At 51.7% G+C, this 25,170-nt stretch overlaps 1 protein-coding gene across 1 annotated transcript; it reads left to right on the forward strand.

Annotated features, from left to right (window-relative positions):
* SLC4A5 (solute carrier family 4 (sodium bicarbonate cotransporter), member 5) lies at window positions 1–23,462 on the forward strand. The gene is made up of 25 exons (XM_010563025.1): window positions 1–73; window positions 277–468; window positions 4,906–5,035; window positions 7,535–7,695; window positions 7,933–8,088; window positions 9,678–9,773; window positions 10,123–10,178; window positions 12,117–12,274; window positions 12,370–12,457; window positions 12,635–12,789; window positions 13,158–13,301; window positions 13,461–13,635; window positions 13,981–14,114; window positions 14,230–14,501; window positions 17,118–17,179; window positions 17,621–17,821; window positions 18,533–18,646; window positions 18,970–19,131; window positions 20,024–20,202; window positions 20,307–20,379; window positions 20,552–20,620; window positions 20,878–21,051; window positions 21,202–21,367; window positions 22,703–22,763; window positions 23,297–23,462. The coding sequence occupies exons 1-25, from the start codon at window positions 1–3 to the stop codon at window positions 23,460–23,462; spliced, it is 3,417 nt and encodes a 1,138-aa protein (XP_010561327.1).
* Window positions 23,463–25,170: the final 1,708 nt, after the last annotated feature.

Genomic DNA, 25,170 nt, shown 5'->3' on the forward strand with positions numbered 1-25,170 from the left:
ATGCTGGAGGATGAGGATGGGATGAGCGAGAGAGGGCTCAGCAGCTCGAGGAGGAGATATGAAGATGAGGAAGGTGAGCGAAACCTTGGGGATGCCCCAAATTGCAGCGGGGTCTTTCCTGCTGGCTGATGCATCAGATCTCCTGGCGCTCAGCTCGGCACATCCCATGCACAACATGGGAAAAGCTTCTGTGGGTGCTTTAAGCCTGGTGGGAAGAAGGCAAATATTTCCCTGGCTTTTTTTCTAAAGCGTATTCCCCCTCCCCCCCACCCCCAGATTACCACTCCATCTACATCGGGGTGCCAGTGCCGCGGGGCTACCGGAGGAAACGGCGTCGGCGAAGATCTGCCTCCAGCCGGGATAGGACGAGCGAGAGCGAGCGGCACTACGAGCGCCAGGATCGCTCCGACACCGATGATGGTGGCCACGGCTGCTACGAGAGTGGCAACGACAACGCCAGCAGGACCAGTGAGTCACCCTCGGGCTTCCGGAAAAAGCAGAAGGGCTTTTGCAGCGTCATTTAATCCGGGATTAAATCGCCCCCATGCACCTAGCCATGTTGCTTGGTCTGGTGTTTGCATTTGGCACTGCTTTTCCTGATGCTTCGCAGGTTTATTTTTCCCTGTGGATGTCTCCGAGAGCCGGGCATGGGGTGTGAAATGGGATTTGAGGCTGTGTAGGTGATGGGCGGGCTAAAAAAGAAGTTGTCTTTGCCCTTGGGTGGTTGCTAACGAAGAAATCTGGGTACAGCGGGATCCCGGCAGTGCAGACGTCCTCTGGGCATCACACCTTGTTCCCGACAGGCTTTTGCCCAAGGCTTTGCCCGGTCTCGTTAAATCTCCTTAGTGAAGATTAACATTTTGCACAGCAAAGCAGCTGTCGATCTCTTGGGGTTGTCTGGGTTTTTTTTCAGCCCCCCCTATGGAAATTTGCATTTGTTTTTATGTTGAGCAGACCATGTCACGGCTCAGCAGAGTGGGCAGAGGCTCAGCTTTGCTTTTGCCTACAGAAGGAGAAGTTTTCCTTTTTTTTTTTTTTTTTGCTTGGGGAGGGGTTTTTTTATTTGCAACGGGCTTTGCTTGCAGCTCCTTCATGCCTTCGGTGGCGGCGCGAGCGGGACCACGTCCCCTCCTTTCCGCAGGCGATGAATGCCACTGGATCTAACACTGGGCTGGTTTGGGGGGGGGGGGGGCAAGGGCATTTTTGGGGGAAGAAACACCCCAAAAAGCCTCAACTCTACAGCAGCCCCGCTTTCCCCCAGGGGTTTTCTTCCCAGAAAAATTCTCTGCCCTGAGTTTGGAGGGGGTTTTCCCACATCGTTCCGGCTGAGAAACAGAAACCCTCCACAAAATACCTCCAAACCTTTGATTTCTGTCCTCCCACCTCTCCCTCCCTCCCCTTTCTCACTCACGCCATCCCGCTGCCATCCAAAGTGCTCACCTCTCCTACACGCATCCCGTTTGATTTGGTAACTTCCCGTCATGAGAGCCAAAGGGAAAGGAAAGTGCTTTATATTCTCTATAATCTGCTCCTTAAGCCTTGGGAGTTTAACAAGCCTGAGTGGATAAAGGAGGAAGTTTGGGGGTTTGGTTTTTTGGGGTTTTTTTTGTACCGTGCAGCAAAGGTTTGGTTTAGCCGGGAAGAAATGGGGGAAAAAATGGAAACAATTCCAGGTAAGTTATTTCCATCGCTCTTTGGCGTCCGTGGCGGGGGGAGCTGGAAGGGAAGAAAGGCTCCTTTTTTTTTTTTGGCTTTGCTTTTCCCTTGTTAAAGCAACTTGGGAGCCTGCATGGGGTTGGGTTGAGAGCTCGCTCAGAGCTCCAAGCTCCAAAGCTCACCCCAGAAATATAAGGTGGGGGGGAACTGTATCAGCTTCCACTGCTCCCCAGCAGCAAGGAAGCAGGAAAGATGATATTTGGAAGGAGAAAAGTCTCCCAGACCTAGGGGTTTCTTGAACAGGAATGGAGCATCTAATCCCATGGCATGTGCACTCCAGTTTCCTCTTTTTTTGGGAGGGAGGGGAACATTCTGAGCCATGAAACCCTGGGGAAAGGCTGTCGCGTGTTCAGAAGGACTACGGCAGCGGATGGTTAACGAGCCAGAGCCTTCAATAAGGCTCAGTCCTGCTGCCCAGCTGGACTGCAAAGCCCGGGCGGTACCGCGTTCCCCCATCCCCCATTTTATCACCTTTTTTAATTGTACCTGTGCCCAGAGTGGGATTTTTCATTTGGGAAAGCATTGCTAGGCGAGGTTTTACTGCTTGATCAAAGTTGGGGTGTGAAGGGCTCTGTGCACCTCAAATTAAAGGGGGTATAAATCAGTGCAACTGGTCTGCCCTGTCCGATGACCTGCGGAAATGCAGGTTCTTGTGTACATACAATTATCCTATATTATCACCAGTGTTACTGCTGAGCTAATTCTGTGGCTCTGGGTTTGATTCGGAACCCACCATGGCTGAAATCACAGTGGAGGTTTGATGGGTGTAAAGCAGGAATTGCAGCTTTGAGTGTTTTCCCATCATAAAAGCTGGTTCGGGGAGGTACGGATCTGCTCTGGGCACCTGTTGAACTGTGTCTTGCAAGAAATAGATGCCAGTTTTAGGGTGGCTTTGTGGATTTTGGTCAGTGTCGCTGCAGCAGTTTTACTCTTGCGTTCCCCAGAGGTGCCAAGCCCTGGACACCACTATACAGTATATCCTCCTAAGTGAATACCTGCTGCTTCCCGGGATTAGTTTAGGTGCTGGATCATATTTCCAGGAGGAAAAAAAAAATAAAAATCACCCAGAACTGGGCTGTAACCAGATGCCGGGCTGGGTGCTTTCCCGGGCACGAAAGGGTCCTCCAGGTGAATAAATCCCATGAATTTTGGCTGCGTAGCCAAGCCCCAGCATTGTTGGTTTAGTAACCGGCTCTTTGCTCGGGTCAGTGAGCGGCGGGGAGAGGCAGCTGCTGCCAGGAAGCACATGTTACGTGTTGAGAGATAGGTTTATTCCTTAAACTGGGGGATGATGGGGAAAAAAAGCTTAAAAATCCCCAAAAAGCTCTTTATGTGCAAGCTTTCATTTATTTTTTGTGGTTTCTAGCGGTTAAAGAGTGTCACAGCCACGACACCCCCAAAACAAGTTGCTGGGGGGACCCTCTGGCAGGTCGAAGCAGGAGGGACCCGTTCTTAAGCACCCAAGGGGGGAATTCGGGCAGAGCTGGGAGCAGCAACGACGAAGTTGAGGATTTGCAAAGCTCTAACCCCTCCGCCACCACCTCCTGCAAAATTGCAAATTCTTCTTTTTTTACAAATGCATCCAGAGATCCCACCCGAGGTGGCTATTCCCAGCAAATTTCTTTTTTTTTGTGGTCCAGCTTATTGCATTTGCAGTGAGTTTGGGGTTTTGCAGGAAATTCAAGGTTTGGGCTGCAGAGCAAAGCAGACGGCGTGAGGCTGGGGGCGGGGGGGTACTGGTATTGCACCGATTTCATCCCCTCTTACGCGAACAGCACTTAGGCTTAAAGAGCCTGAAGCCCTCCAGGCACGTAGCCCAGCTCTAAAATTAACAGGAATATTAATAATCTTAATAATCATAATAATGAAGCTTATGGAAGTGGAAGGAGGACTTGACAACAGGGCTTTAGTCCTGGTGGTGGGGCTTAAAGGGTTTAAGCAGTTAAGCAGGCTCAGCCTAGAGCGCAAGGGACATCCTATTCTTTCACGGCCGCCGCGACTTGGGTTTCGTCTCCTTTGGTGAGGGGACAGGGCAATATTCCTGGTTTTTCCACTGCTTGCGCACAGCAATTTAATTACCTGCTTTTTTGCGTACCGTATCACCAAGCTTTCTTATTCCTAGGTTTGAGAACAGAAAGATTCTGCTAGCAAAGACATTTTCCGAGATGGATTAACTCCTGCTGTATTAGGAGAGGGCTAAGACCCAAGATTTTATTAAAAATGCACCATTTCCACAGAGCCTGGAGTAGCGCTGATTTTAACCTCTCGTTTGAATAATGGGGCAACTGGGGAGCAGTCCCATCCATGCCACGTCCAGGTTCATACCCTGGTGTTTGATTCCTCCTTGTGACCAAAATTAGGAGGCTTTGCTAAAAAAACACGGGAAGATGGAGAGGGTTAAAAGAAAGCCCAGCCTGGCTTTTTTTCAGGTGGAGAGGGCAGGTCCATCACCCTCCCGTGGCTGCAGGGAATGCACCAAAGATTAAAATCCTTTTTCCCATCAGTCAGGAGGTTTGCAGGGGGGTGACATGTCACCGCTCCCCTTCCCAAAACACACCGCAGGGAGCAGGAGGCTCTAAGTGCCCTCCCCAGCCTGGCTGGTTATTTGCAGCAAGAAGCTGGATTTTTCCTGCAGAAATGGTAAATTTGTATTATTCCCCTCAAATGATACACGTTCCCCTCGGGGATCCAGTGGGAAAACGTGTGCCGAGCACTCGTGCATCCCGATGCGCAGTGTCAGACACCGTAAGGATTTGGTTGCTGATGGCAGATGGCTCTAACCTGGCAAAAACAGGCTCTGTGGTAGGGGAAAATGTGGGATACTCCATGGAAATGGGGCACATAATGCTCCTGGAAAGGGAATTGTATATAGGGGTGGCCACATTCCTCAATTCCCAGCCGGGACCTATATATTCCCTTCCTAGCTGCTATGCAGCCTCCACTCATCCTTTCTGCCAGCATTCTGTATCTCTTTGCACAGGGATTTTGGGACACAACTACTTAGAGTTTCCCCACTCCTCAATGTCTCTCACCTTTGTCATTTCCCTCAAAATCTCCTTTTTTGACCCCAGGATCCTAAATAGCCCTACAGATCCCTTTTTACCCCTCCGGAGCTTTCCATATGGGAATGGCACAGGATCATGTTGTCTCCAGCCGATGGTAAACCTTTTTTTTCCTTCCCCCCGGCAGTGTCACCGGCTGCCGAACGACTTCGCTACATCTTGGGGGAAGACGATGAGCCTCCCAACCCCACGCTCTTCACAGAGATGGACACGCTGCAGCACGACGGCGAGGAGATGGAATGGAAAGAGTCAGCCAGGTGAAGCTTTGGGTTGAAAAGATCCCCCCCCTAAATATTCCTGGGTGGAAACGGGGTCAGGGAATGAGCATCATTTTTAATGAGGTTAAAAAAGCCATGCTTGAATTAGGGAAATGCAGAAAACATGGTGTTTTGGGGGGCTTTGCACGGCAGCTGCGGCCTGCCGAGGAGGAGGAGGAAGAAGGGAGGAAGATTTCCTATCTTGTCCAGCGTCTCCCCAGGTTGGATCGAACCCAGAGCTGGGGTTTTTCCCATTCCCAGTTGTAGCATGAGAGCAAAGTCCTGCGGAAAGGGCTGGGAGGGTGAAAAAAACTGGGATAACATGCTGGGAAACTGGAGAATTAGAGCAGAGAGCTGGGAAATGGGAATAGGGGACATAAAGAACATTTTCCCAGGTCTTCCCCCCCCCCGCCGCCAAATTTTGCTGACCAGTCCAAGAGTTAAACTTCTCCCACCCCTCAAGCAATAATAATAATAAAACCCCACCCACTTCGTCTTTAATAAAAGTATTAGAGGAGTTGCAAGTGGCGTTCGCTTTACTGAATTAGGAGCTTATCCAAGGGAAAAATCTCAAATCCTAGTGGGATTTTCTCTTCCTAGCCTTGGCTGTGCAAGGACTAGCAGGGTTGGGGTTTTTGGGGGGACATTTGGGAAGGGAGTCAGGGATGCTCATGGCATCCCAAGCCCTTTCTTTTCAGTAGCACATGCGGGATTTCTGAGTCTGGGTGTGGAGGTTTGCCCGAGGAATGGGGAGTGAGCAGGATCAGGCCCTGAGGGTGCTCCTCCTATCTCTTGGCTGGTCATTTGCATCACCAAAAATTTGGAAAGTTCTTAAGCATCCTCCTGGTTGGTGTCCCTGCTCAAAACACAGAAGCCCAGGGATGCTGTTGCTAAAATCCTTTATTTTTCAACCCCCAATTTTGCATAGGTCTGTATCTACTCATCCCTCCCCACACCCCAAAAAGCTTGGAAGGCAAAAAATCAGCACTTGTATTGGGATTTTCATCAGGGAGACGGAGGTTTCTCAAGTCCCGGATTTCCGCTCTCTGGCGAGGAGCGGTTCAGCCTCTTTAGCCACAGGAGAGCAGCTCCTTGGTGGGAGCAGTGCTACCTGTGGCTAAATCCGCAAGAAATGGAAAGAAATGGAAATAAAGAAGCTGAGCACAGCAGGGAGATGGGGTTTTGCTGTAGCCTTGGCGAAAGCATCATGGGATGCTGGTCCCGGGGCAAAGGCGTTGCTGGAAACATGCCTTGAGTCCCACACGCCGCCCCAAGCTGCCACCCCGTCTGCACGCTAATAACCCACTTTCGGCAGGAAGACGGGGCACAAAAGAAACGAAAAGCGACCTAATCGGCTTTGGGCAAGCACCAGCGGGGCTTAGTGGGTGCTATGGCGGGAAGCTTGAATTTCCTCCCAGTAAAAGCAGTGTTGTTTAAAGGGCTGGAGAACGGGTTTCTGCAAAAAAAATGGGGTGGGGAGCTTTGGATTGATGGGCACTAGGGCCAAATTTTTTATTTTTGGATATGCTGGGGTTTTGTCCCCAGCACAAGACCATTCCTGGCACTCCCAGATGATATTTTCGGGCCTTTTTTAGTAGGGACACATGGCATTTACTCTTTGCAGCAGCATCTTAATGCACCCCCAGCAGCCGATACAATCCCAGACTTTCCCCACCCTTCCCCTGCAGCGTTCAGGAGCCATCAGCTATTTCCAAAAACCCTTGTCCTCCTACATCCTTTCCGTCTGTGCCCTCTGCGGCGGCAGGAGCCCAAATCCCAGTTGTACCAGTTAAAAGTTGTAAGGTTAAGCCCTGTGAAGGCTAATCCATAGAGCCTGCAAACCTCCTGTAAAGGAAAAGCAGCTTTCTTCCCCAACTTGACGTCTTGCTGAGAGCTCCTTGCCCTCCCCAGAGCCTGAGCCCCATTCCTGGGGAGCTGGAAGAAATCAGTCAATGCTCTTGAATTTGCTCTGAAGTCTTTGGTTTGTAAAAATAAGGAATGGAGGTGGAAGGGCTGATTTCCAAGGGCTTGCAAACCCTCTGGTCTCCCACTGTGGGAATGGAGCACCCAGGCTGAAATCTGAGTGTTGCTAAGAAATTAAAAAGACATTTGCAACGCCCTGGGTTTTTGCTTTCTTGCATGCACAGCTGGTCCATGTGGGTGCAGATCCTGGCTAAGGCAAGGTCAGCTCCACAGGAAAACCTCCCAAATCTCACAGGAGCAATTTGAGGAGGGTGAAATCTGCAGGGTTGAGTTCAGTGATAGAGCCGAGAGGTTTTGCTCTGCTCTGCAACCATGCAAGCAGTACTTCATCTAATGACATTACTTGATTTCTCCATTCCCATCCTGAATAACAAGCAAAAACTTTGCAGGATGATTTAATTCAGGCTTCCAAAGCCGCCTGCAGAAGGGCAACTCCACAGGAAAAGCAATTCTCTTCTCTTCTCATACACCATCCCCACCCCGTGCCCATCCCCCTGGTTGCTGCTGTCATTTCAGGTGGATAAAGTTTGAAGAAAAGGTGGAAGAAGGTGGTGAAAGGTGGAGCAAGCCCCACGTGTCCACGTTGTCTTTGCACAGCCTGTTTGAGCTGCGGACGTGTCTGCAGACGGGAACAGTGCTCCTGGACTTAGATGGCTACTCTTTGCCCCAGATTATAGGTAGGAGCCAGCGGGTATTGGTGGTTTCGGATGGCTTTTTCTCCATGTCCTGAAGTGCTGGGAACAGATTTAAATGCATTTACTTGCTGCATGAAACTATAAACCAACTTGCACAGGAATAAGCAAAGACAGGAGTTGAGAGCCATCAACTTGGTTCGATGAGTGTTGTTATCTTGAGCTTTCTGGGAGGGTTTGCAGTGGGGGAACCCATGCACCTCCCTTGTTTGGTGCTTGCAGACGATGTCATTGAGAAGCAGATTGAGGACGGTCTGCTCAAGCCGGAGCTGCGGGAGAAGATAAGCTACGTGCTCCTCAGGAAGCACCGTCACCAAACCAAGAAGCCAATCCACCGGTCTTTGGCCGACATCGGCAAGTCCGTCTCCTCCAACACAAGTGAGTCCTTGGGGTCCAACCTGTGCCCGATTGCATCCTTGAGACTTTGGTGAGCAAGCCCGGGGGGGAGGAAGATCTCAGGAGAATGAAAAAGGGAAACCCAACCTTTGGGGGCACCCAACTATTTACTGCATTGCGAAAGACCTCAAAAGCTCTGCCACTGGTGGCTTTAAGGGTGGGGGGTCATTGGGAGCCAGAGGCCAAGGAGATGTCTGCTGAGATGGACAACGGCGTTGTGTGAGGGACAATGGCGTTGGCGGTTGCTTGGCCAAGGGGCTTTCTGGCAGAGCAGCCTACAGACAAATCCAGTCTGCTCCGCAGTTGAACCTGCCTATTTTTGAGCCATTATAAAAGGGCATTTGTTTGTTTTCACGCTAGATTATTTACTTAGGTTTAAACAGAGGTCATTTGGTGGAGCCCGGGATTTGCCGGGCTTCGGCTGCTCCCTGGGTAGCCAGAAACAGCAGCGCCCGAGCTCAGAGCGCACATGGAAGAGGCCATCAATAAGCAATATTGCCACCCCGTGGGCATCCCCAGGTTTCAAGGCAGCCATCATCCACATTGGAGGACTAGATATCTGAGCTAACGTTTGCCCAGAAGCTCTCAAAACGGAACAGGACTTGGAAATGTGGTGGTTAGTCCCTGTAGATAGGGAAAATAGGGGCATCTTTTGTGTTTCTGGTTCCTTGCTGAGACGATGGCATTGCTTTGAGTTTGCAAACAGGGACACCAAGGAAAAGATGGTCGTTGGCAGGAGCAGAGGGGTCCCTCACATTTCTTGTGCCAACAGCAACTCTGTGGTATTGGAATAAATGGCACCGGCACATTGAAAATAGGGTCATGGCCAGTGGGAATTTCATAATTATTTTTAGTGGGTTTAACAAAACAACAAAAAAAGATGATAGATGCTGTGGTTGCAGCTGCTCTCTCAGAGAGATGCAGAGCAGCTCAACAAAACTGGTCCAGATGGTTTTCCAAAAGGAAAACACAGGTTTTGGAATTCAGGAGGTTTTCTGAGAAAATGCTGGGCTTAACACAGAAAATGCATGGGGGAAAAGGGAAGTCTTTATAGTGAAGTAATTCAGTTTAAACATCTGAGATGAAAAATGGGACTCGTCACCATTTTAAGGAGGAGAAACGTTAACGTGAAACTTGGTGGTGGCCAATGTAAATATTTTGAAGTGAGAAGTTCACAGCAAATTTCAAGCGTAGGTTTCTCTGGAGAATTATGAGATTAAAAAGCTGAAGTGTTGGATCTTCCCAAGTAACAGAAATTGCACTTCTGAACCTATTTATAGCCTTGAAGAGAGCATTGGTGGGGCATGGAGTGGTGCAGGCTCCTTGCACGGAGCCTCTGCAGCGGGAAGACTTGCGTTAAGGCCATTTATTCTTTGCTAATGGGAAAATGACCATGGGTGGGATAAAAGCGCAAATGAGAGTGGGAGGGAAAGGCAAGTTGCTGTTGTATCAGCACTGGAAGGTTCACGTCTGTGCTGGGCAGCTGCTTTTCAGCCTGGCCTCTTGCCTTCAGCATCACCCAATGCTTCCCCACGGCACCTGCATCTCTTCTAATGTCTCCTCTCCCCCAGCCCGCAGCCCTGTCCGGAGCCCGGCCGCCGGTGCCGCCTTCCACCGCTCCACCGAGGACCTGCGGATGCGGCAGAGCGCGAGCTACGGCCGCTTGCGTAAGCCGGGGAGGGTGGCAGGGAGGCAAAAACGGTCCCAAAAGAAGGAAGAAAAAAAAAAAGATGAGGTTGCAATATGAGGGTGGGCGATTGCAATTACAAGGGGATCCCACCACAGCCGTAAATGAGATGTGGTTGGTGTAACCACAGGGTGACTGATATCAGAAAAACTCATATTCTTGGGTTTTCATCTCATTGCACCTGGTTTTCAAAGCCAGCCATAATACAAAATGGTTTTTTTCCTTTGTGCTGAAGTCCTCCCACCACGTTTTCTCCTTGCACGTGGGGCTGAAATTTGACTGCGCATCACGGGGCTGTTTTCTCACCTTCTCCCTCTTATCTCCATCAGGTCACGCGCAGAGTCGAAGCATGAATGACATCTCGGACACACCGAGCACCGACCAGGTAATCACCCCCCAAAACATTAGTGTGATGCTGTGAGGAGCATCTCCGACACGACCCATGATGGGGCAGGGGCTCTGTGGTTGTTAAGGTCCATGTGAGCCTTGTGCAGCTTTGCTCGGTCAATAACCACACAGATTCCTAATTAGGGAAATTAATACATGTATTGATCCCTGCTAACTCATGGGGAAGCTGTCCCAGAAATAGTACCTGTGCTTGCAAATTGAACACAGAATGAGGGATATGCGAGGATGCTGATGTAGCTTGAGATCCTTAGGGTGAGGAAAAAAATTCCTTAAAATCTTTAGGTAGGAAAGGAAAGGTGCTTGGAAGAATGCAGGGATTCTAAAAGAGCCTTTGCTTGGCTGGATAAGGGCAGGTTGCAGCGGGTAAATCCCAGCCAAGCACTTGGGTCTGCAAATGTGAATAAAGCTCTCGAGATAACGGTCTGTAAATATAGAGGCAGGTTCCATTTTCCCCTCCGTTTGCAGTGTGATGGACGTGGGATTTCTTAATGCAAAGCTCAGCTGAGAGTCCGTCGGGGGCTTTTCCCCCCTGGTTTGCTTTGCATGGGAGAGCTGGGAAGGAGGTCAGGTTGCTCGGGCAGTTCGTGGGCAGATCTCTGCTTGGCAATGCAATGAATCAAGAGGCTTTTGTGCTGTTCTTTTGCTACATGTCCCATCCCCATCCCAATATCAAGGCTACTCAGCTGGGAACTGTTGATGCATTATATGGGCTTTGCTTTGTTTCTATTTGTGCGTGATTTCAGCATAAACCTAAGGGAAAATTAAACGAAAGGTGGGTTTGTAGGGGACAGTACAGGATAACAGCTTGCTTTTCCCCAGGGATGTCCTTGCTGGGCTTACCTGGGATGATGCAGTTTAGGGGAAAGCGAAGGATGGAAGTTTGTGTTGCTGGGAGCCACAGGATGGGGCTGCCACAATATCAGGGAGGCAGAAGGTTTCGAGGGCACCTTCCTAAATTAGAGCTGCAATAAAGCAAGCCAACTGCCCACTAACGAACCCCAAATATCAGCCTCCAGCAGTGGGGTGCGGAGGGTTAATCTCAAAATATGCAAAGCATTTAGGTTTAATCGCCCTATTAGGCCCACTACAAAGGGACTTTTTAAGTGTTACATGAAGCTTAGTGGTCACTGTTAACTCCTGCTCTTGCTTATTCCAAGCTGCATTGGAGGAGTTGCTTTATTTATTTTTTTTTTTTCCATTTGGGTTTAAAAGATTAGAAAGGGGAGAGTTTGCTGCCCGGCTCACATGCCTCCCCTCATGCTGGCATATAGATTATAATAACACCCTGCCTGGGTTGGTATTGAACCCTTTTAGACTAGTAATGAAAGAGCTGCAGGGGAGAAGAGACCCAGGGAACAAATCCATGAACGAGGTTTCCTACTTCCATTATTTGTTCCTGCTCCGAGGATGAGATTGGGGGAAAATAAGCTACAAAAACATCCCCCGTGCACAGTGCCGAGTGGTGTTTCTGCATTATATAGGGTCTTGGGAGAGCCTGGGACTGCAAACAGACTTGTAAAAATGCATGCTGGCTTGCTCCAGGATCCGTATTTTTTGGCTCAGATTTTCTGCAGGGGGATTGCACAGGGTTTTCCTTGCGTAGACCCCAATGCTGCAAAGCACCTTTTGCAAACCACCCAGTTGCTCACTTTGTTACTGAGCCCCAAGAGTGTGATTTCAAGTTAATCTCGGCCTTAGTGATGGTTGTGAACAACGAAGAAATTCAGCTTTATGAATTCTTGCTGGTTTATTCTTGGATATGGCTCTTGAATCCCCACCTCTGGGAGTCCTGGGACCATCAGAGATCAAGAGGTTTGAGTCTGCGGCTTCAGCTTTTGCGTTCAGGGTGTGGAAAAGAGGGGGAAAAGCCAAATTTTGGCAACCGCTCCCTTTCCCACCCTTGTCTTTCCAACAGCTGAAGAACAAATTCATCAAGAAGATCCCAAAGGATGCAGAGGCCTCCAATGTGCTGGTGGGAGAAGTGGAGTTCCTGGAGAAGCCCTTTGTGGCTTTCGTGCGGCTCCTCCAGGCGACGATGCTGGGAGGGGTGACGGAGGTGCCCGTCCCCACCAGGTGAGCGCAATTCCTTCAGGTCCGAAGCACGAGTGGTCTCACGACACGGATGCCAGTGGTTCAAGGTTGCCAACTCTGTGCCTTTCCCTTCCCAGGTTCCTCTTTATTCTCCTTGGTCCTGCGGGAAAAGCCAAATCTTACAACGAGATCGGCAGAGCCATCGCAACCCTCATGGTGGATGATGTGAGTAGATGCAACACCCGGCCCTCGCTAGGAACCCCCTTGCTCAGAGCCAAGGAAAAAAAAGCAATTTTCATCCTATTGCCCAAATAAATGAGCTTTAAGATCCTATAATGACACGGGACGTGTGCGTGCTGGATGCTCTTCCTGGGCTGACACCTCTCCTCTCTTGACCCCCAGCTCTTCAGTGATGTTGCCTACAAAGCCCGGGATAGAGAAGACCTGATCGCTGGCATAGATGAGTTTCTGGATGAAGTCATCGTCCTGCCGCCCGGCGAGTGGGACCCCAACATTAGGATTGAGCCACCCAAAAAAGTGCCCTCGGCTGAGAAGAGGTAGGTGGGAGGCGTGGGGCCGGCCCCAGCCCTGTGGCCATCCCCATCTCTTCTGCTTTGGAGATGCTGGAGGAGGAGAGCAGCTTTGCTTCCCTTCATCCCTAGAAAGAATCTGCGCAAATTTTCCAGAAATGCTGCTTTTTCAGCAGATTTTGCCCCCAGATCAGCTCAAAGCCATTTCCACTGCAAAAGTCTCCATTAACCACCTAGGTTGAGCAAATCCAGCTCTTGATCTTTCCAAATTCACCCCAAAACCCAAGCTCTAGTGCAGATGGAGAGCTACACCATGGCCTTGCTCGTGGTCCCTGCATCAGGACCGGGTTGGTAGGGCAGGTGCCGTGGCCGATACCGATGGCTCTCTCCCACAGGAAATCAGTTTTCTCGCTGAACGAAGTGGGGCAGATGAACGGCACAGCCGGTGGGGCAGGCGCCGGGGGTGGCGGAGGAGGCAGCGACGATGGGGAGATGCCTGAAGTTCATGAAATCGGGGAAGAGCTTGCGTGGACCGGCAGGTGAGCAGCACCCCAGCACCCATCAACATCTCCCTGGCTCACCCCGTGGTCTCCTGGGGCACGGAGGGGTGAAATCCTTTTGGGCGCAGGCTTTTGCATAGCACTGTCTCTATTTTGGTGGAAGGCACGTGCATCTGGTCCTTGGTGTTGTCTCTCCAGGTTTTGCGGTGGCCTCTATTTGGATATCAAGAGGAAGCTGCCCTGGTTCCCGAGCGACTTCTATGAAGGCTTTCATATCCAGTCCATCTCTGCTATCTTGTTCATCTACCTGGGCTGCATCACCAACGCCATCACGTTTGGGGGCTTGCTTGGGGATGCTACAGACAACTACCAGGTTGAGTCCAAGGAGAGGGGGTCACGTTGGCTTGGGGACAGCAAGTAGGGATGAGATGGGACAGGGTGGGATGGGATGGGTTGGGATGGGTTTTACTCTCCTTGTGCCATGACAAGCTTTAATGCTGGGGATGGAATTTCATTGCCAAGTGAGACTGGGCATCCTGAAATACCTGCAGGATGGGAAAACCCATCTCAATGGCAATGCCAGGAGTAAGGGGACACGGTCCCAACAATCCTATATGGGTCCAAGCAGAAGTCCTTAATTCCTGTCTCCATCAGGGGTATCCATAGGGATGTAACATTGTACAGCATCACCATAACGCTGGATTTGATCCATCCTCAGGGCGTCATGGAGAGCTTCCTCGGCACGGCGATGGCAGGCTCCATGTTTTGCCTCTTCGCTGGGCAGCCGCTCATCATCCTCAGCAGCACCGGCCCCATCCTCATCTTCGAGAAGCTGCTCTTTGACTTCAGCAAGTAGGTGCTGGGCAATGCTGGGGGGAACCGGGACCCATCCATACTGGGATGGGAGCTGTCCTCCAGCCCACAGCGTGCATTCAGGGGGCTGCTCTCGCCTTGTCCCCGCTTTCAGAGGCAATGGCATCGACTACATGGAGTTTCGCCTCTGGATTGGCTTGCACTCTGCCCTACAGTGCCTTATCCTGGTGGCCACCGACGCCAGCTTCATTATAAAGTACATCACCCGCTTCACAGAAGAAGGCTTCTCCACCCTCATCAGCTTCATCTTCATCTACGACGCCATCAAGAAGATGATCGGAGCCTTTAAATACTATCCCATCAATTCGGACTTCAAGCCCGACTACGTGACCATGTACAAGTGCGAGTGCATTGCTCCTGACCCAGGTGAGTACACATCTTTTTCGGCACCAGATGGGGAAGATGAAGGGGGTGGGGGGGTCCCACTGCGGATAAATCCTGCTGGATCATTGGCTGAGGACATGGAAGGAGGCAGCTACCCAGTCAGTGTGGGATGGAGGGACCTCGTCCTCCTCCTCTGAAGGTGTTTTTGGGCAAGATGGAAGAAAAGCCTTGTCCCCCATGGATGAACACGTCAGTGCTTGCCGGGACGTGGTGAACGGTGCCGGAGATCTGGGGCCTCAGCCTGGAGCAGCCACACCTGGATGGATAAAAAGGAAATATGAAAAAAAAAAAAAAAAAAAAAAATTTTAGATCATTAATACCAGCCTGCTGCGAATGGAAACTTATTCTCCAGAAAACATGCTGGAGGGGTTTTGTCCTCCCTAGTGTCTGGGACACTCCGGGATGTCCCAGCTGGGTGTGGAAACCTCCTTGGACTGTTTTTTCTCATCTTTCTAACTCCTTTTCAAAAAGGAGAGGCCATCAGGCTCTGAGCAGACGGTCTTTTGATGGCTCCAGTGGTTTTGCTCTTGGATAGACGTACCGGATCATCCCTGGTCCGAATCGTGCAGCTCAGATGCTCCCACGGCCACCTGGAAGGGAGCAGAGATCTTTGCTTTGGGCTAATCGCAGCCACTGCCTGCTCTCAGACGAGCTGAATTTACTTAAAAAGTCTAAATGCTAAGAATTTTGGGGAGTATCAGCTGCAGACAGAGGAGGCAAAGAGGTGTGATGGTGAAGTTCTCCCCAGAAATAAAAGCATCTAAGATCTGCCACACAATGTGTTCTCAATGTATCTGTCATTGCAAGAAGAGTTCTTACCTACCACGATGGAAGAAACATTTTTTTGCTTTAATTTTGTTTTTTCCTCGATTTCTGTTTATCAACCACGCGCTGAGTGACCGGTTCCCATTGGATTTTGAAAGCCCCGCAAGCAGTGGGGAACACCTGGAGATGACACAATCCTTTCCAAACCAAAACACTCCCAAATTTAACCTGCAGGAAAGCGAAGCTCAGTGCCCGACGCAATCCCCGGGGGGCTGAAATATCCCGAACAGGACCGTGACCACCTCCATCCACCCGTGTGTGCTGGCATCTGCCCGGCAGCACCCACCGCCATGGCTTAATGCAGGAGGAAGACGAAGCCTTTAGCCTCCAGGGAGGTCTCCCCCTCTTCCAAGCCCCCATCCCAAGCAAACCCCAGGCAGCCGAGAGGCATTTGCACCCCAAAAACCTTAAACCTCTTTGCAACCCAGCCCCATTCCTTGCCCTCGCTGCCCTGGGCACCCAAGGCAGCGGTGTCCGCATTGGATTTTCCATTCCTCTAGATATTGAGAAATTATGTTTATTCCCCCCTACATCCTTTTTTTTTAATCTTTTTTTTAATTAGTTCTGATTTTTGATTATTATAACTGATTTGTACCATATTTGTCTCTGCTGCACACATCAATTTGGGCTGATTTCAATCTCAAGTGAGTATCACTTTCTAAATATTAAAACTATTTTAATATTTGATACTCTTCCCCCATGGGGGTCTTGTTGTTATTTTTTTCCATGTATTTTACTTTTCTCTCTGCTCTGCTAAAAGGGTTGATGTAGAGCCCTTAGGGGTCCTCTCGTAAAATACCACCAGTGGTATGCTACCCTTTAAGTTGTAGAAATCACAAATAAGGCTGGTTTCTGGAAAAATAAAAGGTTATGAGGGAAAAAAAAAAAAAAAGTTTTTAATGCTGGGTTTGCCAGCGCCATTTCCCGGAGCCCAGTTTCGGCAGCCCCGGGTTCTCTTCTTCTAACCCAGCAATCGCTTCTCCTTCATTAATCCTCGGCGCCGGGGATGGAGGCGGCAGGTCGGGGCAGCCGAAATTCCCGCTTGGTGCAGGAAGAGGATGGACCGGAGGGAAGAGGGGGGGCAGAGCAGTCCCGGATCACGCTTAGGGGCACCCATAAAGAACATGGGTGCTCCTGAAGCCACGGAGCTGCGTCACCCGAAGAGCCGAGCGGAGCCACTTTTTGCACTGGAAGAGAAGGTGCCGGGGCTAGAAAGGATGGATTTTTTTGCAGTGAGACACCAAAACACCCCTAAAATATTTTTAAAAATAAAAAAAACAAATAAAAAATGCAAATTGGGCATGATTGGGTGCCACCTCTCCAAAAATAACAGGCTACTTTTTCAGTCTTCTACCCCCCTGGTTTTAAGACGCAGGTGTTGGGTTGCTCAGCCCTGCTGCCAGCGGCTTCCCCGGGAAGCTCCTGAAAATTTTAGGAGCTGGGAAGCTCCTAGAAATACTTCCTCCCCCCCCCGGCACTCGCCAGCCCTGGAGGGAGAAGCCACCAAAGGAGAAGCCGTGTTCTCCGCCGGCGCATGGGATTAATCAGGGAGAAGTCGCTGTGGGGTTAGAAATCGGGGGTTTTCTCCCCAAATCCCAGTCTGCCCTCGGGATGCCGATCCCTGCGTGGCTCTCAGAGGATGTGCTCGACCCCCTGCGTTTGCTTTTATGCCGGCCGGGCTGAGCCGTGCCGCTCTGGGCGAAGCCCGGCTGCTTTTAATACCGAAACCTTGATATTAGCCAAAAACCTCAATAACAAACTCCTTTCCCGCAGCCAACGCGACCTTGTTTGATGCTTCAGCTCCAATGGCACCAAACACCACTAACGTTTCTCTGGTAAGTGGGTTTGCTCATCCTGATGGGAAATTTGGGACAAGGGTGGGCAGATCCCAGGGACTTCTACATCCGGGGAGCGACGCGCGCCAGCTCAGAATGAGGGAAATGTGGGATTTGCCTTGATTTGGGTTCACAGTTGGACTCGGCAGCACCAAATCCTCACTTTTTTGCCCAAATTAATAGTAGCTCTGGGGTTTTCCTGTGGTTATGGGGCTCCTGGTGGCAGCAGCCCTGGGAAATAGTCCTTTCCTTGCACACTGCAATTACTTAAAATACTAATTTGGGGGTTTGGGCCAGGAAATACCCCTTCCCTTGCATGCTGCAGTTGCTAAAAATGCTGATTTTGCTTTATTTGGCTGGGAAATACCCGTTTCCTTGCCTGCTACAATTGCATAAAATGCTAATTTTGCTTTTTTTGGGGGGGGGGGGGTGTCTCCCCAGTACAATGCTATTAACCTAACAGCTCTGGACTGGACTCAGCTGAGTAAGAAGGAATGTCTCAAATACGGTGGCAGCTTAGTGGGGAAATCCTGTAAATTTGTGCCTGACCTGGCCCTTATGTCCTTCATCCTCTTCTTCGGGACCTACTCCATGACCTTGACCCTGAAAAAATTCAAATTCAGCCGCTATTTCCCCACCAAGGTAAGGAAAGTGCCGGGTTTTGCCCTCCTCTTTTCCAAAAGGTAGGAAAAACGGGAGCTGTTGGTCTCTTTGCTAGATGCAAAATGCTCCAGGAAAATAAATCTGTATTTCTAGGAGACATCGGTAGCAATTAGGGAAGTCGTTCTTGAGCTTTTAGCCGCTGATTTGGCTCTTGCATGCTGAATAACCCATCACCTTGCGATGCAAAGGGGAAAAAAATTTGCATTTTGTGGGTTATACCTGGGTTATTTGTGGGTGAGCAGAGCTGGAAAGCCCAGGGAGGGATGCTGAAGCAGAGGCAAACCTCTCCATCCCATTAATTAACCTCCCCATCCCATTAATTACCCTTTCCACCCCCATTTCCCCATCTTGCCTCCAGGTCAGGGCTTTCATTGCTGATTTTTCCAATGTCTTCTCCATCCTGCTCTTCTGCGGAGTGGATGCCTGTTTCGGACTGGACACCCCTAAGCTCCATATCCCCAGTATCATCAAGGTTCGGCCGCACCGGCGGGGACCCCTCACCTCTCCGCCCACGCTCTCTTTCCAGCTCCTCTCCAGTTTTCGGGGAAAATTGCGGCTCCTGCGGTGTCCGGGCACCTTCTTACAAGCTACTTTGTCTTTTCTGGGGGAATATTCTAATGCTGTGACTTTTCTTCCTTCCTTTTTTTGTTGTTTTTTTCTCCCCTCTTCTCTTTCTCTCACTCCTGGCAGCTGCGTAAACTTATTAGCGATTTCTCTATCTTTATGTCCATACTAATGTTTGTGGGGCTGGATGTGCTTTTTGGACTCAACACCCCAAAGCTCCAAGTGCCTACTGATTTTAAGGTAAAAAAAAAGCAATAAAATCCCTTTCTGGAAGCGTTGCCAAAAATTTCTCTTCCCCCCATCCAGGGTATCGCTGTTGGTGATGTGGGGAGTCCTGATGAGCATCTGGGAAAATTTGGGGGTTGAGGCACGTGGATGCTGGGGGTGATTTGGGTACCGACGTGTGGTGGTGGCATTCAGGGATGGATACGGGATAGGATGATGCTCGGAGGTTCGGGGGTGATGTGGGGCTTCCCGAAACGTCAGCGCTTGGGTTTTTCCCCCCTCTCTGACCCATGCCCGGGCTTGGCCGCGGTGTTCAAACCTCCTCTCTTCTCGCCCAGCCCACCCGCGTGGACCGAGGGTGGTTCGTCTTTCCCTTCGGGAAGAACCCGTGGTGGGTTTACCTGGCGAGCGCCCTGCCCGCCCTCCTCGTCACCATCCTCATCTTCATGGACCAGCAGATCACAGCCGTCATCGTCAACAGGAAAGAGCACAAGCTGCGGGTGAGCGGGGACTCGTCCCATGCTCGGGGGCACAGCATCACGTCGGGTACCGCCTGCATCCCCGCGAGCATCTGCTTTGGGGGCTTTGCCCCGGTTTGGCACGCTCTGCAAAGCAGGGGCTCGCCCTTTCCTTTCCAAGCTGTATTTTTGGGGTGAGAAAGCCTCTGGGGTGTGAAATTCACCCGATGCTCTAGGTAGCGTGGTGATGTGGGGTGCGCTGCAGCAGTGCGGGGTGCACTGCATGGGGATGCAGGGCGCAGTGTGGCAATGTGGGGTGCATCAGGGTGATGCAGTGCGTACGAGAGCAATGCAGGGTGCATCAGCACAATGTGGGGTGCATCAGCACAATGTGGGGTGCACTGCAGCAATGATGAGTGATGCAGGGTGCACTGTGGGGGATGCAGGGTGCACCATGGCAAAGTGGGGTGCATCAGGGTGATGCGGGGTGCTTCAGGATGGTGTGGGGTGATGCAGCGTGCAGCGTGGCAATGCAGGGTGCATCAGGGTGATGCAGGGTGCTGTGCCGTGATACAGGGTGCTTCAGGGTGATGCGGGGTGCACCATGGTGATGCAAGGTGTATTATGGCAAAGTGGGGTACATCAGTGCAATGTGGGGTGCACCACAGCAGTGGTGGGTGTACCAGGGTGATGCAGGGTGCACTGTGGTGATGCGGGGTGCATCAGGGCGATGCAGGGTGCACTGTGGTGATGCGGGGTGCATCAGGGCGACGCAGGGTGCTTCAGGGTGATGCAGGGTGCGCCGTGGCAATGCAGGATGTTTCAGGGGGTGCACTGGGGGGGAAACCCCACTTTGCTGGGCTCTGGGGTGAATATAGGAACAACTTCATGAGTCGTGTTGCCCACCCTGACCCTCCTGGGTGCTGTGTTGCAGAAAGCAGCGGGTTACCACCTGGACCTGTTCTGGGTGGGCATCCTCATGGCCGTCTGCTCCTTCATGGGGCTGCCCTGGTACGTGGCAGCCACCGTCATCTCCATCGCCCACATCGACAGCTTGAAGATGGAGACAGAGACCAGCGCCCCGGGGGAGCAGCCCCAGTTCCTGGGTGTCAGGTGAGGAAGGCTTGGCCGTGCTCTTCCTCGGGGTGGGGGGATAATCCAGACGCAGCAGCGGGTCCAGCCAGCATGGCCTCATCCTGCTTCTCTCGCTGTTCCAGGGAGCAGAGAGTGACTGGCATCATCGTCTTTGTGTTGACGGGGATTTCTGTCTTCCTGGCCCCTATCCTGAAGGTAAAACATCCCTGTTCCCTCATCCCTGTTCCCTCCCTGCAGATGTTTGGGGACCTGGGAAGAAAAAGCTGGATTCCCCCCCATCCCCATAGCCCCCAGCATTGGTCCCCATCCTTGGGAATGAGCTGCCACCTTCCTTGGGGTAAGCACCGTGTTTTTTCCATGTCCCCAGTACATCCCTATGCCAGTGCTTTACGGCGTCTTTCTGTACATGGGCGTTGCGTCGCTGAACGGCATCCAGGTAAGTGCTCCTCCTCCTCTTTCTCCTTAATGGCCATGAAGGGAACCTACACCAAAGCAAAAAGGGTGATTTTGACCCAAAAATCTGCCTGCATCCAGTATTTCCAGCTGCATGGGGCAGCAGACATCCAAAACCCTTCAAGAAACGTCGAAAAGCCCCAGATTCCCCATTTTGGGGATTAAAGAGGGTTTATCTGGGCAACCTGGGAGCCTGGGGAATGGGGCCGAGGGCTAATGCTGGCCTTCGTCCCACCGCAGTTTTGGGACCGCTGCAAGCTCTTCCTCATGCCAGCCAAGCACCAACCCGACTACGTCTTCCTCCGGCACGTGCCGTTGCGTCGCATCCACCTCTTCACGCTGGTGCAGATCGTCTGCCTGGCCGTCCTCTGGATCCTCAAATCCACCGTGGCCGCCATCATCTTCCCCGTCATGGTAAGGCCATCCCCCGGGCTGCTCTCATTTAGAAGATTTTTCTGAGATTTAAGGAAATTTTGGCAAGCGGGGCTTGGTCCCGTGGTGGTCCCCAGGTCTTGGGATGAGAGATCTCTTGCAGGTCCCGCTCTTGCATCTCTCCCCTCTTAGATTTTAGCCCTGATCCTGGTGAGGCGGCTGCTAGATTTTGTCTTCTCCCAACACGACCTGGCCTGGATTGACAACATCATCCCCGAGAAGGAGAAGAAGAAGGAGGATGACAAGAAGAAGAAGAAAAAAGGCAACAAAGGAGATAGCAGCAGCGATGAGGAGGTGGGTACAGGGTGGGTAGGGTGCTCCCATGGACAGCGAGGGCATCCTGGACCGGCCAGGGTGGGAAAGGTCCCACCGAAACCTCCAGGTTGGTGGGTTTGGGATGAAGATCTTTGATTCATGGTGGTGTTTCACTGCATATATAGGACCAGCTGATTGAGGGGCTTTAAGTGATGCTTTAGGGGCTGGCCAGAGGCTCCAGGGGATGCTCAAACTGCCCTGACAGCTGGAAAATCATGGAAGAAAAGAAATCATTAGGGAGAAGAGCCAAAATCCCATGGCTGAGGGTACAGCACCCATCGTACGATGGCAAAGCATCATTAATCCATGCAACCCCCTGCTGCAGACCATTCCGTGGGCAGAAGGGCTGAGTGTTTATTTGGGAAGAGGAAGGCAAAGCCTCCTTTTCCTCCTCATGCACCCACCTCTGGAGGTTTTGGGTCCCTTTGGGTGCTCCAGGTGGGCTTGGAGCCCACCCAGGCGCTTCCTTCACCGAATTTCCCTGCTTTCTTCCCCAGTTCCCACCTCCCTCAGTCATTAAGATTCCCATGGAACCCCTGCCATCGCAGCCCCAAAATGGGGGGTCCCATTGCCTCAGCCGTAAGTAAATTGCTCAGGACCCTCTCTCACATTCCCTACCGCTTCCTAACCACCCCCTGCAATGGGATCCGCTCGGCCACCGATGGCACTAACCCCGCTAAAAGACGCAGCCTGGATCCGTCCTGCCGAAGCGGGATTGAAAGCACATTTGAGAGGATGCAGCAGGCTCGGTGCTGCTAATAATTTTGTGTTCCAGGTGGCTGGGAAGCCAGGACTCTCCTGGGTCTCCCCCCTGAGCTAATGCTGATGGGGAATTATAAAACATATTTTTTTATATATATATATATTTTTTTTATATATATATAATTTGAGGATGTTTTGAGCCCCCAAAAGCAGGGGATGCAGAGCTTGTGGCGGCATTATCCCGGCTGCGAGAGAGCAGATGTGTTCAGTTTGGCTCAACCTTCTGCCCGAAACATCATATGTGAGCTGGTGCAAAGCCAGCCATGACCAAAAAAATTCGGAATAAGTCTGGGTGTTTGTTCCAGCTTGGCACCAGGTTGCATCATGCTGCCAGCAAGTATTAACGCAATAATTCATTGACTCTGTCCTCAGGCTGCTGCTAGCAGGGGCTGGTGGGGCTTTTCTCGTTCTCTAATCACCCCACAAATCAGCATTTCTTGGAGATTTTCTCCTTCTCCCACTGTCCATAGGATGCTGGACCCGGTGACAGGTTGGGGGGGGGGGTGTCCTTCCTCACCCAGGAAGTGTTTTACCTCCGTGTCCCCCCAGGAAAGAGGTCCTCCACCTGGAGCTTTGCGTTCTGATTCCTCCCCGAATGGTTCAGACCTGGATCGCAGGTAAACAGCCCCAAATGGGCTCCCCCACCTGCTCCCCCATCCCCGAGGGACCAGCACCCGCTATGGAAGTCATTTTCAGGGTCACTGACCGATGCTCCTGGCTCACTTGTTCGAGCCTGTTGCCATCATCCTCGGGCATTTCTGAAATATCCGAATGCATTTTCGCCACATCCCTCTGTAGTTTGGGTGCTTTCGTTTGCTGGCCCCAGCTATCGGGTTGTTGGGAGCGGGACTGCGTGGGATGGCGCATCCCGAGCCTGGCGCAAGAGGGTTTAGAGCAATCAAAATGCCACTGGGTAACAGCCGCAGGGATTTATAGGACTGGGATGTACATCTGAATCCTGAAAGCTTGGGATTATTCTCCACCTGCAGCTGTGAATTCTGCAGATCGTACATATTAAGGGCAAAATATCATATTTTAATGAATTTTTACTGGTGGTCCCATCATCCAAAGCCCTTTGCTGGGGGTGCTGGGGTGGTTTTGGGATGCGGGTACCCGTGCCCAGATGTTCAATTCCCTGTCTCCTCCTCAGTATTACGCTTCACCTGAAGATTTCGTGCCCGTCGTCTCCTGCATTTAACTACTCCCGAAACCCCATCTGCGCCGTGCCCCAGGTGAAGATAGAGATGGAGTCGGACTACGAGGATACCGACACTGAAAAACCGCCTCGGGACATGGGCAGTGAGACCACGCTATAGTCCCGCGCAGCGCTTCCTCTGCGATTTATATATATATATAGATATTTATATATTCATATATATATATAAAGTAAATTGGGCTTATTTTTCTATGTGAGGAGGAGGAGGAGACCGGTGACCCCAGGGGTCCGTCGCTCTGGTAGTTTTTAGCGTCACGAGTTAAACACGTTGTTGAATTTTCTCCCTTTCTGCCGGGCGAAGGCGTTGCCGCTGGTGGCGAAACGGGGCTGAAAAGGTGGAATTGGTGATTTTGGCCTCCGCTCACCCTGGAGCCGTTGCTGGGCTGGAGAAGCTGAAGGTGGTTGGGGCTGTGGGAGCAGCCAGGATGCAGGTAGGGCTAACGGGGGAGGGGACTGTGCCGGGGTGATGTTTTCAAGGGGGATTTTTGGGGTGAGGAGGAGGTTTGCATGGCTGAGAAGGAAAGGGGAGCGTGCATCCCTGCTCCCCAATCCCTGAAATCGCAACGCGGCTCTCGGGGAGTCTCGTTTCGTGGAGGGGTCGATGCGTCGGGCTTTGTGTCGGCAGGAGGATGCCAGTCCAAGCCCACGGCACCAGGGAGTCCCTTCCGGAGGCACAGCATCCCAGGCGTGGTGGTGGGGATGCAGGAGGGACCCGCCAGCCATGGAGGGACCCCGGCTCTGCCCACCCCGGGCTGGATGTGTAGGAGGGTACGAGGAGGTATGGCAGGGCTGGAAAGGAGCTGTGCCCCAGGAAGGAGGAAAAGCAGTTCAGGTGTGAGGTTGTTGCCGCTTGAGGGTAACAGCAGACGGGCCGCGGTGGGAGAGCAGAGCAGGGAACGGGGCTTCGGTTTCCGCAAGGGAATCAGGAATGGTTTCTGCAGGCAGCGGGGGACGGTTTCTGCCGGAAAATGGGATCGGTTGCTGCAGCGAAGCCGTTTGGTCTCCCATCCCCATGTCCTCACCCGCGGTTTTCCCAGGGCCATCCCTGGCCCCAGTAACAGCCGCATCTCTTCCTCCGGACGGGAGCGAGACGTGCCCGAGCTGTTCTCTCGCTGGAGGACCCTGCTCCGCCTGCCCGGCCCCTGCGCGAGGGGCTTTGCGCCCACTTTAGCTCCTCAATCCTGGTTATTCGCACACGGTTTAACAGCAAGCGGCTCGTAACGGGGAGGGGAGAGCAAGCGTGTCCCCCACCACGTACCCACCTGTGCTTTCAGGCTCGCATCCAGCAGCTCCCCGCTTGGTCTCCGGTCGGCATTTCGGCTCCGCAAAGGGTTCTTCCCACCCGTCGCTGTCTTTGGGGTCTCTGGGAAAGGAAGGGAAGGGAGCAGGTTAGGAGTCAGCGTGGGCACTGAGCTCAGTTTGGCTCTGCCCGGCTCTCACCACCTCTTTTTTCCAGCAGCGCCAGGGCAGTGATGAGGCTTTTAAAGGTTGTTTGTTTGGGTTTTTTTTCCTTCCATGGGCTACACCCAGCTGTGGTTTAGAAACACTGGTCTGAAGCAATCCTCTCAAATCTGTTGCTTTTACTCATTTTTGCTAGATGCGGTCTTTATTTTTTCTCTGTTTCAAACCTCACAGAGCCCCAACCCTTCCCCCAAGCCGAAACAGCCTACCTGATATTTATACCAGCCGTATGGGGGTCTCTGGGACACCAGTTAAATATTGCAACTGCTCTGAACCTTTGTGTGGGACAGATCCCAGTTCTCTGTAAATAGCCAAGTCCAACAAAGACTCGAAGGCAATTTCCTATT

The sequence above is a fragment of the Haliaeetus leucocephalus genome, unplaced genomic scaffold (genome assembly GCF_000737465.1).
Source record: "Haliaeetus leucocephalus isolate CR32 unplaced genomic scaffold, Haliaeetus_leucocephalus-4.0 Scaffold162, whole genome shotgun sequence".
NCBI classification, from domain to species: Eukaryota; Metazoa; Chordata; class Aves; order Accipitriformes; family Accipitridae; genus Haliaeetus; species Haliaeetus leucocephalus.